Raw genomic sequence first — 20,429 nt, 5'->3', positions numbered from 1 at the left:
GCCATCCACCCCATTTATGCATCGTCTCCATCTACTACTACCTTCAGTGTTCGGTTCTACTCATCCACTGGTGAAGTTACATGTGTCTTTTGTTTTCTGTCAGTGTTGATGTGTACTTCACCCATGCGATTTTCTGGTGTTGTGGTCTTGAGTGCTACCAACGATGTAACAATAATGACCAAATTTTGTCTACTGCTCCAACTTCTAATTTGCTAATATATGACACATTTTACATTTTGGTTGGAAATCCTCTTCAGTTATCCCAGTTGGGCAGCGACTGATCAGAGTAAGAGACGGAATATGGAGTAAGAGTCACAACAATAATTGAACTGGTGATAAAAAATTTAATCCACATGTAAAGCAGAACAGAAATAACATAAACCAATGCATTCTTTAGGCTAAAAAAAAAATTAAGAAAATTGTACATCCACATAAAACATACAGTAGCTGTTCTGTAATAAGCCTCAGACAGGGAGATTGTGTCATAATTGTTCCCCTTGTGTAAGGAATACATTTTTAGAACTAAAAGCAACAATACACAAAGTAAAGGAGCAGGATTAATAAAAGACATCTAAAGTACGAGAAGACCTATCAAAGCTTCACTAGTGCGGACTGTGTTATCCATTTAGCTTCCCACTATGACAGTGCTTCTCAACCAGAGTACTGTGGTACCAGGAAGTTCCTTAGAACCTGGTTAGGGGTTCCCCAGAAGAAGACAGCAACAGATGTCACCTGTACAGTAGGGATGGGGTAATTGCACGAGTTCCACATGAGGGGAATTATATAAAATGTAATAAACTACTGCCCTAAGGGTCTTGACTAAGAGCTGGAGAACAGCATTGCCACCGCTATCATGCCACATGAACCCTCTCGATGCTTGTAAATGGCCAACAGGGCTGAAAGTGAATTTTTATACCATGTCTTTTTAGGTCCTAAATTCTGTGCTGTTTCGCCTCCTTTATATATCTTTATGGTGGTCGGTGATCCATTTTTCTGATACAAAGCTCCAAATTCCACAAATATAGTGCTAAAAGCCTGCAGCCGCCACTAGAGGAAGCTTACTGCATACTTTTTTAGTTTAGAGTTCAATGTATAAACTGTATGCAGTAAGCTCCCTCTAGTGGCGGCTGCAGACAGCCAGGAGTTTATAATTTTACTCTAGGACTATACAGGGGATTAGGAGTTCTGTCTAAGTAAAACAGAGCTGCAATCGATATACAGATTTATTAAAAAATTAATGAGCACAGAATCATGGAACTATTTAGGAAAACAATGTGGTGTTCAAGGTTGGACATTAACTAAAAGGGGGAGGGGGAGGATGGCTAATTCAAATGCTTATTGGCATACACAGCATGTTATTTCCCAGTGCTATAAATGGCACTTTAAGGAGTCACTTCTTGGGTATAATGGAGCACACTAGTACAGCTTTGATTGAGAATCCTATAATCCAGTGATCTCAAACCTGCAGCTGTCAGAACATGCTGAGAGTTGTAGTTTTACAGCCACAGGTTGAAGATCACTGCCCTTATGTAAAGCCAACCTTTCCCAATGATAGGCTCCCTTTAAACCAAATGAAAAATATCCCCATCGGCTGCTTATATATATATATATATATATATATATATATATAATATATTCATTCCTCTCAGTGTGGGATGATATAAACTCTAGACAAAAAACAGGTTATTTTCCTTTAAACAAAGCGTTATGATCAAAATTATTCCATACACGTATATAATACAATAGTACAGTGCACGTGGCTCCTAGTCATTATAATAGTAAGCTGAGGTGTCAGACATGAATACAATAGACAGACATTTACATAAGATCAGTGTTAAGTTTCTGTCATCCATTCCAGTTATTGGCTAGAGAAAATGGGCACAGACGATACAGAAAAGAAATAGAGGACTACAAATGGCCGGCAGTTCCACTCTTTATTTTTTAGACCCGGTATGGATAATGGCAGAAGAGGCAAAACACACGTGTGTTCTTAGCCTAAGGGTCATATCATGGTGTTGTCTTGTATGGAGCCATAACAGAGCCCTCTGCTGTACTTCCGTATGCCTCCAACTTCATACGGAGGTTTTTTTCGTCCTACCGGGAAAAAAATTGTGCCATGTTCCATTGAAAACTGTATGTACAGAGGTTTAAGGAGGCATTGCTTCCTAGGGAAGAATATCGCCGTACACATGTAGTCCAATGGAGACTGTATGGCCCATACAGGCTCCGGTCCAGTGTGTATGAGCTCTTACTCCGATTCTGAACATTTTTAGAGTGGAACACACAAGTAGAAGCTAATAGAAAACACAGATTTTTAGGTTATTTGTGCTAATAATGCCCTTTTTTAAGGTTGTCTGGTTGGGATAACCCCTACTTATATTCCTCTTACTCCAATCGCTGGGACACTGCAGGGTAACTAGGGAATTACACGTGCCCAGTAAAATCAGGGGACAGTCTTACAATTCAATGGATGATGGTAGTCCTCCAGAGCAGATAGCCATATGCAGCTTTCGGCTTTGGATATTAGAGGTGGCCCCTAATAGGTTGTATAAAATGTCTGAATAAAGAACCCTTGTCTATATGCTCTATTATGGTATATGTTGACATCATAGATGGAGACCCCCTTCTATTAGCCAGAACAGAGTGTCCCTAACAATGAGTGGCTATTGCTCTGGTGGCGAACCCAGCCCGTCCATGTATTATTACAGCCTGTTACAATACTACATGTCCCCAGCAGTGGCCGCTGCAGAGGAAATGTATAGCCAGCCGCAACTTTCAGAATCCAGACCCACGGTGATCGTCTGGGCAGCTTCATTTCAAGTGGGCTTACCTAAAGCATACAAGTCTTTTTAGCAGGAATGAAAAGTAATGGATTCAACACTGACAGTAATAACATATGACAGTAACAATTGTGCAGCTATTATACTAAAAAAAGTACAATAAATATAATAAATAACATCAAATTTGCAGCAGAGAAATGTTAAAGAAATACAACAAAAAGACATGATATATATATATAAAAGAGAGAACATAAAGTCACATGATCTGCCTCCTATGTGCACTACGTACATCTGCATAGTAGAAGTCACCGTGATGGACACTTATTTTCCCTTTCCTTCGCAAAAAGGATTTATTTGCATATATATACATTAAATGTACAACTATAAAACTCAACTTCCAAGTTTGCACTGAGACAGTAGCCTAAGTTGTGTCTAAATATAAATTTTGGATACAATTTTACAGTTTATATCTACAAACAGTGTTGTCTTGTAGTGATCTTGAGTCTTCTATAGTCACCTCCGGAGCTGCAATCAAAATTCTGCTGCTAGCTGCTATTAGTGTATCTCCATCTACATAAGCACACAACCCTAAGGCCTCCTGTACATGGCCATAGCTTTGTGCACGGTCCATGATTACGGCACAGTGTGTCATCCACGGCTGTCTGCAATCACGGACCATGCACACATAAAATGTGCATTGATTTGAGCCCGGACTGCAATTGCGGACCGTATAATGACATGTCCTATTTCTTTTTTGTGGTCTTTTTTTGCGGTTTTGCGGAAACCACGGTCATGCGCATTAGCCCATAGGTTAGCATGTGTTTTATACTATCCGCAAATGCATGGTCGTGTGCATGAGGCCTAAGGCAGGGGCTACACATCGAACATTTAGTCCCACACATCTCACAGTAAAATCACAAGATTCCACAACGCGACAAAGACACCATTGCAAAAAGTCTGACCAGGTCGGGTTTTTGTGATAGTCAGAGGGTCCCCCATGATCTTGTTTCCTATAGGGTAATATTACAATGGCGTCTTAGTTGCGGTAACCCTGCGATTTCACCGCGATCCGCTCAAATGTTGCCGTGTAGCCCCTTCGTAATAGCGGAGTAAAGATGAACATACACTATTTTTTTCCTGACCCCAAAATTAGTCCAGGGAGCAGAGATTTATGCTGCTATTTGACAGATTCTTCAAATTGTGCAGTGCGTTTCTTTCCTTGACTAATAAATCAGTGGTTCTGGAGGTCAAGGAGTCATAAAAGGATTTATGTTGACCCTATAGAGCCACAATTTTATGAGTTATGGATAGATCTTTACTTGTGACCAGCCTGTTCCTCAGAGACAGACAGTTGTATCAGTCCCTCATTACATGGCCCTACAAACAGGTCCATAGATCTCAGCATCCAGGACCTCCAAGAGTATGACATGGTGTAGTGATACCTTATTTTTCAAGCTTTGAGGAAAGTTCGGTTTTAAGGAGAAACATTTTAACCATGAATACATACAGATATAGCAGAGCTGAGTTTGGTATTTGGCGCCACCGATTGTGGTAACACCTTGTTAGCTATCATGGATGAACAAAAGAAAGAGTTTATAGACAAATTCAACTCGGCTACATCTGTCGTAGACCATTCCTCTGATCAGGATTTAAAGGTTTTTTTCCGCTAAGAACATCGGCCATCTATATGTAAGTAACTCTTTCTTTACATTTAAATGAACATATAGATGGCCGCTGTTATTAGCTGGAAAACCCCTTTAATCTTGGTGTCTACGTCCAGCTTTTCACCCCAGGCTCATCACTAGATCTTAAAATGTAAAACATTTACCACTATTCCTTGCAGGAGGGGTCATAATAAAGGGTGACTATTCCGAAGAACAGCGACCAAACACAGATCCATGTCTAATAATGCAAATGTGCCCCAAAATGGGCGTTTTTAGGTGGGGTTTAAAATATCCCACAGAAGGGGATTTAAATGTTGGGAGTAATGAACGACTTATTGTCTTATGCAAACGTGAAGCAAAGAAATATAGTTATATCCCAAGTAGAAGGTTCGATTTCAGTGTACATATAAAAGGGACAGGTGAACAATGGTACCTAAAGGATGCCCTTAAGGACTGGCACCAAGAGTGAGCACAGTACAGTCCCCAATTTAGGGGTATGTGTCCTGCTGCCTGTACCCAGATCAATTAGATGTTTCTAGCAGTTCAGAGGGGAGGTAAAGTGGGTACTATAAGTGCTCTTTAATTTAAAGGAACACTCCGGCATACCTGATACACTTTTAAGAGGGCGGAGCATGACACGTGGATTCTCTCTTTCGTGCACCTCCCCCAGGCCCTGCACTAGGTCTAACATAGTGTCTCAGTATTGCCCAGAGGGTTCCTTTAACCCTTTATATGCGCCTTGTAGATACCAATGCTTAGAGTGCTTCTATCTCATGAAGGGCGCACTCCAATCCAGGTATTATTTACATACAGACCTAGTGACTACAGTGTTATGTGTATATATATATATATATATATATATATATATTCGATATGTATCCATACAAACAAAGGTATATACATGCGCAAAGACAAAATCACAACAATACGTCTTTCCAGATCCAGTTGTATGATCTGTAAGAAGTTCTTATAATCCAGTGTAGCGTTTTAAAATAAATTTTCTCTTCATAATTACTCTACAATCACAACTAGACAGACACAAACACTGTCATTCCCGTCCAGGCAACCAGCACACCACCAGTCATAGAGGGGCGTCATGGCATTACATCCTACATTGACATCTGAAAGGCCCAATAACGCGTCTATTACAAAGCCATGAGATGATGGAGCATTCATGTATCCCACAAACCATTGCACAAAGCCCAGGAAATCTTCCTAACACGGAGATGACTCCTTGTCGAACAAAAATATACGGAGAACACATAAAATAACATTTGAAGGGGACCGCCATGTCCTAAAAGTGGGATAAGGGTCTGACCCTGGGAACGAGGAGATCCTCTGGCATGTTCTCGGTGGAGAGGCGGCAGCAACGTCATAACTCATGGAGGTAAATGGATGTTATGGAAACCTTCAAGAGCTTAGACTTGGAGACTTCTCTGCCCACCAGTGGCCCGAGTGCCACTAGTGGGCACATTTCCCTCAGGATCGGTGGGATCCCAGCACCAGATCTTAACTGTTCCCACGGGTTATATAACCAGTTTGGTTGACATGTCGTACAAATACAAAGGTGAAAAACCGTCTAAATGTTTTCATTCAACTGAATATTAAAAATTTGACAACCATTTTGATGGCATTTCAAATCAAAAAAAGTAAAGCAGCGTTGTAAATAATCTTGATTAAAAAAAAAATCTGCAACCAATTTGAGTTTACAGCTCCTATGCAGACCTATGTGTGTTTAACATGAGTGTAGGAAAGGGGGTAAATGGAAGAGAGTAACCTAAAACTGCAGGACCAGCCTACACAGGGTTTGTTTGTATTCTGTCACCATGGAGACACATAAGTCTGCATAAGAACTGTAAACACAAAACGGTAGGATTTTATTTTTTAAAGGGAGCCTGTGAGCAGTTTTGAGGCCTCAAAATTACTGACAGAGCAATAAAGTGGAGGGGAAGGGAATTTTAAACAACCTTTTGTCTCGGTCCTGCAAGTTGCACGATCGAGAAAAATTTAATTCCCCAGCAAGTGCCGAGGAGGTGGGACTTGATGTGCAAGTGCTCCTGCACTGCCCCTCTGCTCGGAGTGATGGCTCTAGTGGTCCATCGCAACGGGGGAATTAAACGTCGGTCTCTCAGTCATGCAACTTTCATGACCGTGAAAATACGTATGTTAAAAATGCCCTCCCCTATGTCAGCAGTTTTGAGGCTTTAAAACGGCTGACAGAAAAAGGAATTTAGGAGCGATATTTTAAAACTTAGCATCTGATGTACATGGATGTGGATTGTATCCACATTTAAAAACACTGACCATTTTAGTCATTAAGATGTGTCGTCCATATCCATCAGCCTGCAGCTACCACTAGGGGGAGCTTATGAGTGAGCTGCATATCATTTATACTGTATATTAAACATAAAAGTATACAGTAAGCTCCCCCTAGTGGTGGCTGCAGGTAGCCAGAATTGTATCCCTTAACTTCATATCTATATAGGGCTTTGGAGCACTACATTGAAAAAGCAGACCCTCGACTGCTATAAATATATATTTAAAAATGAATCAGCACCAAATTTTGGGCCTAAAACTGACCTGGTGTTATAAGGTGGACATTACTTTACATCTAGGCAAGTTCCCCAGAATTTAAAACGACCTTTCAAGACTAATTCTCATAATTACTAGAGGCCACCAGACAGCTTCGGAGGTGCATCAACTGCTGAGGAGAAGATCTAAATAATAAAATAACCCAGTCTTCTATCTAACCTATTAATGCTTCCAATGTTACATCATAAAAGGGTTAATAGGGAACGTATTTTGTGCCAGTGATATAACATTTTGCGTCCTCCGCAGCTATCAGTACAGTAGACAAGTGACAGCTCCCGAAATAATTACAGGTCACCACCGCCCGCGCTCATAACAACCTCCATTCATCCTGGAACTTTCTGCTTATTCTGCAACTCCAGCGGACGGCTATTAGCAGCCTGACAATGATGTTTTAAGGGTACGGACGTGGCAACCGAGGGCACATGGTGGCAAATTAGCAGAAGGGGATACGGTTCAGTTCACAAATGTAGACTAGTACTCAGCAGCTGACAGTGTCAATAAACCCAGTAGGAGCTTGAGCCTAAGACTAGGTCTTGTTAATAACGGCTTTTAGCTATTACCGGTGCTTATCTAAAGGTCCTATGAATTGTCTTACCCGTCTCATTTGTGATTGGATTTAAAGGGGCAATCCGGACAAAACTATATGTCATAGATACATGTGAATAGATGATATTGGTGAAGTCTGTGACCTCGGACCACCACCGATTTCCAGAATGAAAGGGCTTTATAGAGTTCAAACCCCTTTAGCACTGCTCAGAGATTTCTGCTGCTAAAAATCTGACTCAACATTATAAGCAAAGGGCCAATGAGAGAAGACATTATTGCCCATGTCAACTAATCAGAACTGCTGTGGAAAAATGAACGCTGTGACCTGATTGGCTGCTAGAAGCAACAAGTCCAGATCTAATGTTTGACAGTTTTGATAAATGAGACCGAATGGGTCTACCGATATTTAGTAACCGAAATCTCTGAGCAGCGCCAAAGGGGTTTAATTTCTCTATAGAGCTCTATCATTCTGGAAATCAGCGCTGGCCCGAGATTGCAAACTTCTCCAATGTCTCCTTATAACCTGTATCTACCAGAAGATCATTTTGATTGAATTTCCCCTTTTAAAATCAGAATGCATACATTAATATCACAAGAAAAGTACTAACATGGTCCTCATCCTTTTCTTCTATTGTAGTTTTGTTAGGCTCTGTTCACATAGGTCCGCAGGAGCGCTACAGAGCGCGAAAAAGTCCGTAACCTTGTCGGCTGTCAGCTTTGTCCTCCCTTGCTGTGCCATATTAAAATAAGTTTTTTTCCATTGCGGGTGAGTGCCGCTTTTCATCTTCTTTTCCAATGTCCTGCTAATGCTATTACTGCTTCTTTGACGGCTGAGCACCACCGATTTATATGGATATGTAACCCATGATATAAGAAGTGCTGGTAAATCTCACATCCACCTCTGCAGTATTGCCCACTCCTCCCTCCCTGTGCTGATCAATTCTGTTCACATATGCGCTGCAGGCTTCGTTGGCAATTCTGTCGGACGAAAAACAACAACAGAACCCACAATCCTGGCACCGTTGGGATCGGTTATATAACGAATCCGGCAAGGCTTCGTGTCTTCTGTTATGACACATACCCAAACAGAACCTTAGGCCCTGTTCACATGGCGGATTTTGCATGCCGAGTCCCGCCGCAAAATCTACCGCAGAATTATTCCTCCTCTTATTGACTTCAATGGGAGGTTTGGGCGAAATCCGACCGAGGATCGGGCAGGATGCTTCTTTTTCCAGCTGGGTGACAAAAATCAGCTAGCGGGATAAAGAAGCCTCCGACCCCCACTGAAATTAATAGGAGGCGGAATCCGCCGCAGAAATTCCTCTGTGTGAACAGGGCCTTATAGGTTTTCTTAGCTTTAAGTAGTAAACCTCCTAAGCCGAGATCACATGAATTTGCAATGCCAATTATGGAAAGTTTTTACAGTGATTTTTTTGCATTCGCTTATACTGCTTGACATTAACCGGGTGAAATAAAAAATGGGGCCCCTCACCACGAAACCACATCTTGCATACTGGGTCAAAACAGCCTAGCGGATGTACCTTGAAGGAGCACGGCGTGAGATGATACTTGGCTCCTTCTTCCCTCTTTTCCTTTACAGATGGAGTCCCTTGGAGGTTGTCCGTGGGGAACGAGGGTGGAGCCAACCTGTACAGGGCCCCATAGGAGCCACAGGAGTTGCCCCTAATGTAAGTAAGTACACCCTTGGTATATATATATATATATATAGCTAATAGCTTATGTGTGAGCAGTTGTAATGGCTTCTGAGTATATCTAATAGAGATTTACATAGATATACAAGCTGTGTACAGGACATATTATACCATCGCTAAAGGACACGGGGGGGACCGCGGAGATACCAAACTGAGATGCATCTTTCCAGATATGTCTGAGATCCTCTTCAGATGTAGTAGACGTTTCCATTCCATGTCCATAAGAAATAGTCAAATCTTATTTACATAATGCTTGGTTGCAGAGGGAACAAACAAATACAGTTTCTCTTTGGGCGTCCGGAGCTAAAATAAGATAAAATGCAGAATATAAAGTGCCAACTGTTCATATCTAAATGACGTTTATCAGTAATAGACATATAATACACATCACCTGACATTTTCCATTGACAAGTCTGAAAATATTTGTATAAATATCACATTCTAATGTCAGGACCTGATGATTATACAGAGATAAGGGGTGATCCATAAGCACCGCTTATCTTTTCCTGCAGAATCAGCCAGTCACAGGATGTTGCTTCCCTTGCGTCAACCACTGATTGACCGACCTGTTCTGATCCACATGACATGACACCACTTGACATTATGATCAATGTTCCCTCCAAGCCTTTGTAGCTAGTGAGCGTGGGAGTCAGGGACCTTGGTAATATTCCCTCTAAACTGTCAATTCTGAACAGCGGCAAATAAATATTGCATTATAGCAACAAAGAATTAGCCAATGGATAGTTAATGGGTTAACTCACATCCATATAACCCTTTTCATGATCGTAATTCACCTCATTCAGTCGCAATACTGAGCGGCTGAACGGGTTTAGGGGGCCCCATTCTGGAGATAGTTGATAGGTCCCAGAAGTGGGACCCGAATCTGACACTAAAATGTCTCTCATAGGAAAACCCCTTTAACTACTTCTCTACCCCTGACCACCAGGGATGGAGTCATTAACCCCTTTTCTTCCCTAGAGCCCAGACATCTTACCATAAACCCGTTAACTATCCATTGGCTAATTATTTGCTGCTATAAAGCAATATTTATTTGCCGCTGTTTTCAAGGGTGTACATAGCCTTTAATATCTCCAACCCTGGTAGTCTAGGGTAGTAACGGGGTTAAAGTTGCATACCTGGTGTCCTGTGGGTTACACACCCAATGGCTCCAGTGTTGTCCCTTTAACAGGAAGCTGATTACTGCCTGTTCAGCTTCCTGTTTCCTCATGGTATCGATCATAGAGATCAGTGCAGGGAGGGGATAGAGCCCAATTTCTAAGAGGAGCGCTCAGGGTCTCTGCGTGGGGAGCAGACTTTCACTGGGAAGGGGGGATTTCAAGGTAAGTGGTCGCATATTGGTTATGATCCACAGGCTGATCTTTGACAGAGACCTCGGGCTACTGTAGGAAATGGTAAAGGGAGACGTTCTGATAATGACAATATATTCGGGGGCTGCGATTTATGCAATTTATACAATTCCCATATATATTGTATCAGATGTGTCACCAAGTCTCTGCCAATAACCGTATCTATTAATGCTAATAACAGGAATAAAGTGGTGTGGGAAGCATGTGATACAATGAACAAGACATGACGGCAATAATTCCTCCTGCCTACATAGACACAATGTTAGGACTTACCTGTGGCCCCCATCACTGATTTTGGGACTTTGTAAGAACAGCACCGTGAACAGAAGCTATTCCCACAGTTACTGCAGCTTCTCTGTAAAACAAAAAGAGAATACTGGTTATAATGTGAGAACCTGAGCCTCAACTCTACATGAAAACTGCTATGTGACTTTAAGGAATGGTCTTCTTTAGAAAACCAATTTTTAATGACCCTTTTAGGGCATAAGAGTGAGGTCCCACATTCAGATCTCTCTATCATTTAGAATGGAGAGTCACTAGAAGGAGCATCTCTCACTGTGGAGGACTCATCACATCTTTGCATTACACTCACAGCCCAATGATTTCAACTGGAACTGTGTAATGCTTCATTTCTCCTGTTGGTGGCACTGCAGAAAAACGTTACATTTGCTGCCATGTGTGCCCCCACAGATTACAGATGATCGCTGGTGGTCGCAGCAGTGGGAATCCCAGAGTTCAGTTTAGTGTTGGGGACCCTTGTACCGGACAAGTTAAGAACCCCTTTATTGTGTACAGTAAAATTCCCGTAATCAAGAACAAATTGGATTTGAGAAGTATCAGATTAGCAAATATGCTGGATTATTTAAAGATTAAAAAAAACACATGTTTACTAGTAAAGGTAAAGCACTTCCAGGAACAAGGGCGAACATATCATAGACATATCATATCAAGGCCCTCCAGTTACTGTAATGGTCTGATAGCATGAACCAGCATCCTTAGGGGTCTTGGTCCTGTGATAGGACCCCCTCTCATTTACATACGTCACTGTCCAGGTAGACAGCCCCAAAATGTAAAAACAAGGAGAAATATTGCTACACATAAACACACATTCTTGTCTTAACTTACAATGGTCTCCTTTCATAACTTCTCCTAAACAAAAGTCCATTAATGAGAAATATATGTCATTATTTCATAGCATCACCCTATGCTATAATACCAATTTTGGCTTCGGTTTTGTGCTAGTGATACAAAGACGGAGCGCTGTGATCAATGAACGCAGAACAGTCAAGAACAAATGGGCTGTTAGCCATCAACCATCATCATATTTTCCACATAAGTTCAGCGCTGTCTGGAGTTGATATTACTTATGTACCCTTCCTTCAAAGACAAGGTCAGGGGGCTCTATTCAAACCAGAGACCTCTCAGCTCCCCACTACAACTTAAGCCATACCAATCTGCAATGCAATAATATACCCTGATGTATTTCGATTTTTACATTATATAGATCTAACCTACAAATAGGAAACACAGTGCCACAACATAAATCGGCCAATGGATTTCTTTTTAGATTCTTGTATATAGGGGGCAGTAATATAGTAGTTATATTCTTGTATATAGGGGCAGTATTATAGTATTTATATTCTTGTATATAGGGGAGGTATTATATTAGTTATTTTCTTGTACATAGGGGTCAGTATTATAGTAGTTATATTCTTGTATATAGGAGCAGTATTATAGTAGTTATATTCTTGTATATAGGGGCAGTATTATAGTAGTTATATTCTTGTATATAGGGGGCAGTATTATAGTAGTTATATTCTTGTATATAGGAGGCAGTATTATAGTAGATATATTCTTGTATATAGGGTCAGTATTAAAGTAGTTATATTCTTGTATATAGGAGCAGTATTATAGTAGTTATATTCTTGTATATAGGGGTCAGTATTATAGTAGTTATATTCTTGTGTATAGGGGCAGTATTATAGTAGTTATATTCTTGTATATAGGAGGCAGTATTATAGTAGATATATTCTTGTATATAGGGTCAGTATTATAGTAGTTATATTCTTGTATATGGGGGCAGTATTATAGTAGTTATATTCTTGTATATAGGGGGCAGTATTATAGAAGTTATATTCTTGTATATAGGAGCAGTATTATAGTAGTTATATTCTTGTATATAGGAGCAGTATTATAGTAGTTATATTCTTGTATATAGGAGCAGTATTATAGAAGTTATATTCTTGTATATAGGAGCAGTATTATAGAAGTTATATTCTTGTATATAGGAGCAGTATTATAGTAGTTATATTCTTGTATATAGGAGCAGTATTATAGTAGTTATATTCTTGTATATAGGGAGCAGTATTATAGTAGTTATATTCTTGTATATAGGGAGCAGTATTATAGTAGTTATATTCTTGTATATAGGGGGCAGTATTATAGTAGTTATATTCTTGTATATAGGAGCAGTATTATAGTAGTTATATTCTTGTATATAGGAGCAGTATTATAGAAGTTATATTCTTGTATATAGGAGCAGTATTATAGTAGTTATATTCTTGTATATAGGAGCAGTATTATAGTAGTTATATTCTTGTATATAGGGAGCAGTATTATAGTAGTTATATTCTTGTATATGGGGGCAGTATTATAGTAGTTACATTCTTGTATATAGGGGCAGTATTATAGTAGTTATATTCTTGTATATAGAGGGCAGTATTATAGTAGATATATTCTTGTATATAGGAGCAGTATTATAGTAGTTATATTCTTGTATATAGGGGTCAGTATTATAGTAGTTATATTCATGTATATAGGGGGCAGTATTATAGTAGTTATATTCTTGTATATAGGGGGCAGTATTATAGTAGTTATATTCTTGTATATAGGGGCAGTATTATAGTAGTTATTCTTGTATATAGGAGCAGTATTATGGTAGTTATATTCTTGTATATAGGGGGCAGTATTATAGTAGTTATATTCTTGTATATACGAGCAGTATTATAGTATTTATATTCTTGTATATAGGGGCAGGATTATAGTAGTTATATTCTTGTATATAGGGAGGAGTATTATAGTAGTTATATTCTTGTATATTGGGGCAGTATTATAGCAGTTATATTCTTGTATATAGGGGGCAGTATTATAGCAGTTATATTCTTGTACATAGAGGGCAGTATTATAGTAGTTATGTTCTTGTACATAGAGGAAGTATTATAGTATCTTCTGTACATAGGGGGCAAAATTATAGTAATACATATGTAAAAAACATCTGGAGTTAGTTTATAGAGTAAAATGGCACATACCCTCTTCTTCAAAACCGAAAAGGTTGCACTGCATCCATTACATGTACCTGTAAACAAGAAAGAGAAGTTGTGAGACTATAGAAAATTAATAAAGGGTATTTAATATCAAAAAGTGAGTGTAGAAATGTAACCTCTTGTTGTATCTAGACTATTGTTCTGCATATCCACACATTAATACAGACAGGACTCATCCATCCTGGACCTTTCAGATATGAGCAGAACAGGTGGGGGACCCACATTAAACAGTCAAAGTAAACTCAACATAAACTTCATAAGACATCTATGAGCTGGAAACCTGGACTAAAAAATTATCCGCTGAATACAATTGCTTTTCCAAATTACCTTTTGTGTAGGTAATGGAAATCTCAGACAAATAACAAAAGTTTGGGTTGTGAGGATCAGGGTGGGTTGCAGCTAAAGGATTTCCACCTTTGTTATCTCTATCTTCCAGTTTCTTATGGATACAGGATATTTAATGAAAGGTTCTGCAGCTTTCTAATATATGTTGTGTCGTAGGCTGATACATTCCACCTGCACTGATACATTGTAGCAAACAAATAGGGTGTTATTTTTCTTGTGATTTTTGGCCACGATTTCCATGGTCATCCGCAGTGGTTTTTATAAAAATGGCGTAAATTTGGCGTGGCAAAAAAGAAAACCAAAAAAAACAAAACAGAAGAAAAACAACTGATGTAAATACACTCTTAGGACAGGAGAGATATTTGTGCTGCTGACGTATTTTACATACAAAGGATTGTCTAGAATGACACATTATAGCAAACTTTTATCTGTGAGAAGTGTTAAATCTCATCCTGACCTAGTAATGTTCATACAGCCTGCTGGTTTTGTTACAATGTATCAGTATAGGTGAGAATTATCAGCCTGGACTCCAGGAGATCAGATCAATTTCTGTAATATTCCATACACGTAAATGACGCCGTTATGTTTCCGCAGCATGTGCAGTCACAAAAGATCCCCAGCTGTGTGAGCAGGACAGGTTATCAGCTTCTGGATACAAATGAGATTTATTTCCCCATTCACTGACAATAGGGTGAAAGTGAAATGCATCACAAAATTTATAATTAAAACTGGCATAGAAAAGTTGCAAATGCCTCAAAGGTGCGACTTTTGAGGCATTTCTGCCGCTCATGGCACTTTACTAAAAAGCGGGCGTAGCTTAGCAGAAAGGGGTGGGGCTTCCGCTGCCCAACAAATTTGCTCTCATTAACATCAGAGATTGGTGTCAATAGTAGTGCAAATCTACTCCAGTTCGTAGCTGGCGTAGATTTGACATTCCTGCACACGGACAGCCATAGATGCGCCTAATTTCTTAAAGGAGTTGTCCAGTCCCTAAAAGTTGATGGCCTATCCTCTGGCTAGGCCATCGATATCTGATCAGTCGGGGTCCGACTCCTGGGACACCTGACGATCAGAAGCTTCTGAGCGCTGCTTCCCTTTCTTAACTTACCAGCTCATACTGTAAATCCCCGATACACTTGTAGCGTGTACTAGTGCTGCTGCCCCTTCAAAACAGCTGATCAGCAGGGGTCCCAGGTGTCGGACCCCGTCCGATCAGATATTGACTGCCTATCCTGAGGATAGGCCATCAATTTTCAGGGACTAGATAACCCCTTTAAGAGGCGTATGCCTATTAATAAATTAGGATCATCTTACTCCGGCTCTGTATAAATTATGAGTGGCGTCTCAAATGCCAGTCCTAATAAATTCCTCCCAAAGTCCATTATTAGAGAGTTATACAACTTAACTTATATTTCATAAACTTTAGTCCCATAAAACAGGAATCCTCTTTGATGTTGCATCTGCAAACAGCTGATTTTTCTGACCGCTACGGGGAAATGTAGTACTACATGGACGACTTGAGTCCAATAGGACGGGAGCGTCTCTTACAAATGGGGGACCCCTTCTGTGAGGTCTATATACCCTAATGCCACTTTAAGCAGCTGCGGTGCGGATACAATTTATAGTGATGATTTGAAGGAACCTGTGAATTTTGCTTACAGGTAGAATTGCTCTCTTGATGAAAGGTTATACAGAGAGCATCCTGATAGACCGGCGGGCTGCACGGGGGCCGTACATCATTGGAAACCTAAAACCACTGTCCCGCATAGAACTCAATTAATTTGTGGCCCAACTCCGACAGCTGAAAGGCACCAACTCTGCAGCTACTTTCCTATCATAGCTAAGGAATTCAAAATAGCAAGTGTGAAGACGTTTAGAAAGGAATTAGAAAAAAAACTCCATGTAATGAAGTCTGTGTCATTTCTGGAATCTATCGCCGATCCTGGTATTCCTCACTGCTGCGGAGAGCTTGACAAGCCCATGCATTATATGTGTGGTGACAACCCAAGACCGCGTCCTGAAGCGGAGATATTGTACAGGCCTCTCTGCAGAACAGCGGTCATTTACAAGAGAGACAGAAGAGTCCAGTGCACCGCTGGTGGTGATGATATATTTTCCCGGGGGATGGGAACGTAACACACCAACAATGCTGTAACCAAACAGCCCAAATTACATATGTACCCACAGACGGTGCAGAGTTTGATGGAAACCAATGACAGGTCCGATACGCACTTGGGTTAAGCAGACACATTCCTCCGCAGATTGTGTTTTTTCAGGTGTATAACAACACTCAGTCCTGCCCAAATGTAGATACAAAATATTCCGTTTCAATCTTGGAAATGTTATAGAATCAGGCGACGGGTAAAAGGATAATGTCTTCCCAAACCATACAGCGGGCAGACTTCCTCAAGGGACTTCTTGAGTGTTCTTATGCATACATATACCACGGCAGGAGGAGGCTGGTGGCCATGTGCATAGTTGCCAACATTTGATATTTTTTTCCCAGGGACGCTTAGGGTGTAACTGATGGGGGTGTGGTTTATCTGATGGGTGTGGCTAGTGGGGTGTGGCTTTCCAGAAGTTCTGCATACATAAATTTCTGAACTAGTTTGGCCGACAACTACTATTGTGGCCGGTATGTCTCTGGTTATCTGGTTGTTTACAGGCAGGTAGTGTCTCACTTTATCACCAAGGCTAGGCGATATGTGCTGACCAATACTGGCAGCGTAAAAACCAGTGTAGACAGTGCCGCACTCAGTGCCCCATGTAGATTGTGCTCCATACTGCCCCCAGTAGATATTGCCACACGCTCCTCCCTGTAGATATTGCCACACGCTGCTCCCTGTAGATATTGCCACACGCTGCTCCCTGTAGATATTGCCACACGCTGCTCCCTGTAGATATTGCCACACGCTGCTCCCTGTAGATATTGCCACACGCTGCACCCTGTAGATATTGCCACATGCTGCTCCCTGTAGATGATGCCACACACTGCTCCCTGTAGATATTACGACGCTGCTACCTGTAGATATTGCCACATGGCCGCCCTGTCGATAGTGCCACAGTGCCCTCTGTAGATAATACCACAATGCCCTCTGTAGATAGTGCCATATTCCCCCTATAGATGATGCCACACACAAACCCTGTAGATGATGCCACGCAGACCCCCTGTAGATGCCACACAGACCCCTCTAGATGATGCCACACATCCCCCTGTAGGTGATGCCACACAGACTCCCTGTAGATGCCACACAGACCCCCTGTAGATGCCACACAGACCCCCTGTAGATAGTGCCACACACAGACCCCCTGTAGATAGTGCCACATGCTCCCCCTGTAGATAGTGCCACATGCTCCCCCTTGTAGATAGTGCCACATGCTCCCCCTGTAGATAGTGCCACATGCTCCCACTGTAAATAACCCCCACCCCCTCCCCCTGTAGATAGAGCCATTGTGTTTCCCTCTATAAGCAGAATCCCCGGCCAGGCGTCGGCAATGCTTATAAGGACAGTGAAGTAATGGGCTCATTCTCTAAGCAGAATTCCCAGCCATGCGTCGGCAATGCTTTGGCCGGAGATTCTGGCGCGCTAGGAGCCCCTGATGTTGGACAGTGACGTCGTCAGTGGTTCCCTCTATGAGCGGAATTCCCGGCCAGGCGTCGGCAATGCACTGGCCAGTGATTCCGCTGCAGGAGGTGCCCCTGACGTCACGGCCCTTATATAGACAGTGAAGTCATGGGCTACTCCTGGAGCGCGGGAATCCACGGCCAAAGCGTTGCTGACGCCCTGGCCGGGAATTCCACTCATAGAGAGAGCCCTGACTTCACTGCCCATATAAGGGCAGTGATGTCTGTGGCACCTCCTGCAGTGGAATCCCCGGCCAGGGCGTCGACGCTTTGGCCGGGGCTTTCGCTCCAGGAGGAGTGAATGGCAGAGAAGGAAGCAGATAGTTTCCTGCTTTACTATAGTATTCAATTGTATGATGCAGTTGCCGGGACAAGTCTCGGGACAGTAATTTTCCGGGGCTGTCTCTGTAAATTCGGGACAGTCCCGGCAAATTCGGAACAGTTGGCAAGTATGCATGTGTGGCTCTCAAGGTGTTAGCGGTGTACCTTGAAGATCCAGGTCCTCAATGCAGAATCTGTAACCCACCACCACCACCATGTGTAGTTTATAATACTGCTGCCTTCTTAGGGTCGATTCACATTGTGCGCTCAAATTGCAATTTTTCCCATGAGTAACGCAAAATTGAGGCATTTTTCTGCAATTTGACAGCAATAAAATGTGATTTGACCACACGGTGTGAGCAGACCTATATGTGCCAGAGTGTGTCTTTGGGCCCTCAGGCTCCAGGACTTGGGTGTGACTGCTAACTCTGCACCCCCTATAGTTACGTCCCTGTATTATGTGTATGTATGAATATATATATATATATATATATATATATATATATATATATAAACATGTGAGTTTATATAGATGTGCACAGTGGTTTCACAAAAATCACAGCAATAAGTTTGATTGAACAATGTGAATAGATCCTAATAATCCCTACAAAGGTTGTCACCAGCTTTTTATACAGCAGTAGGGAGAGGGGTAGATATCACTAACATAAGTAGGAAGCTGTGCCATTCAGGAGGTCGGGAAAGCTGGGTGACAACCCGTGTGGGAGCTGTATCGGGGACCATATTGGTTGTCAACCAACTTTCCCAGAAACAAATCTAAGAACTCTAGGAGTTGTACAGGTGTAAGTTCTCTATATTAGGTGTCATTTTGTAATTTTCTTCTAGTTTTATATGTTTACATTTCTAGTGATAAATTCCACTTTATGTTCACACTAGATGAAAACATTCATTCCCACAATGCAGCAGAACAGGAGTCCAGTGATAGGATTAGGGTTTATAAGACATAAAATACATTACTGCACCCGTGGTATGAGTGGGCCGAGGAGCCACCAGCCCGTAAACATTGCTCATACCCGAAATCTCCCACTCCCTCCCCCACCAGCAATTGTTACATTGTAAACTTGTTACATCTATAAACTTTCATATGTTACTTTTATGGTATTATTTTGATTTACTGTTCTGTCGCATGCGGTGTTCAGGACAAAATAGCAAATTAAATCTCTGGATGGAGGCCTGCGGGTTGCAATTTTATGGCTTTTTACATTTGCCTTAGAAACCAAAAGTTACAAACTTTCTTCATTTAGAATTTCGCTGTGATCCTATCTCCCGGGCGCTGTAAGTAGAGACCCCCCCTGAGATGTATTACTAATAGGAAGAAATGAAAAGAACCATAAATATCAAAATAAGAGCACCCGGTGATGTAAGAATTGAGGAAATTATCCATTGGCTGATAGATGAAGAACTGAATGCCATTCTGCAACGCAAGATGCACAGACGCAGCTATGGAATCAGCCAAGCAGAACCCCCATTTTAACCTTATCTGGGGGTCTATGAGATGAGACCCCCCACTGATCAGACATATCCTGAACTATTAGTGGTTGAGAAATCTACACTGATATTTTTTGTACTGAAATATACACAGAAGAATAGATCCAGTGTTATTATGCTTTGTGTTTTTTGTTCCTTACCATTCTCAAGGTATCTGCTTGTAGTCAAAGGCCCTACTCATACTGCGGATTTTGCGTGGCGGGTCCCGCAGCAAAATCCGGCGCGGAATTATTCCTGCCGTCGGTAGAAAAATTCCTCCTCCCATTGGCTTCAATAGGAAGTTCGGTCGGAAGAACGAGCAGGACACTTCTTTTTCCTGCTAGCTAAAATAATTAGCTAGCGGGAAAAAGAAGCGACCGACTCCCATTAAAATGAATGGGAGGCGGAATTTTGTAGCAGATTCTGCCACGTGAACAGGGTCAAAGAATGGTAATAATGTTTACATTCAGAGGCTGAAAACATATCCTGATCACACGCTTCTCACTCTCAACGCTTCTGCTTACAGTGTACAAGGGTAGGGACACACATATCGGCCAGCATGTGGCTCAACACCGGGCCGGCGTGCAGTATTACCACAAATCGGTGCGTTTTTTTAACTATTGCTAATGTATAAAACACACAGACATCAACAATCATGTAAAAATCTCG

The 20,429-nt window shown here is 41.4% G+C and overlaps 1 protein-coding gene across 5 annotated transcripts in view; it reads right to left on the bottom strand.

Moving 5' to 3' along the window:
- Positions 1–334: 334 nt before the first annotated feature.
- The window catches only part of ZFYVE27 (zinc finger FYVE-type containing 27), a 78,623-nt gene continuing 58,528 nt past the window's right edge, over positions 335–20,429 (bottom strand). For all 5 annotated transcript variants that reach the window (XM_075843058.1, XM_075843060.1, XM_075843061.1 and 2 more), the window contains 3 exons: positions 13,970–14,016; positions 10,935–11,016; positions 335–9,597 (listed from right to left, as the gene is read on the bottom strand). In XM_075843058.1, coding sequence (XP_075699173.1) covers positions 9,533–9,597; positions 10,935–11,016; positions 13,970–14,016 — 194 coding nt within the window. In that variant the 3' untranslated portion in view covers positions 335–9,532. The remainder of the gene's footprint in view (positions 9,598–10,934; positions 11,017–13,969; positions 14,017–20,429) is intronic.

This window comes from Rhinoderma darwinii, chromosome 11, assembly GCF_050947455.1.
Source record: "Rhinoderma darwinii isolate aRhiDar2 chromosome 11, aRhiDar2.hap1, whole genome shotgun sequence".
Classification (NCBI taxonomy): domain Eukaryota; kingdom Metazoa; phylum Chordata; class Amphibia; order Anura; family Rhinodermatidae; genus Rhinoderma; species Rhinoderma darwinii.
Note: the sequence above shows the minus strand (reverse complement) of the source record. Positions and strands in the feature narration are given on the sequence as shown.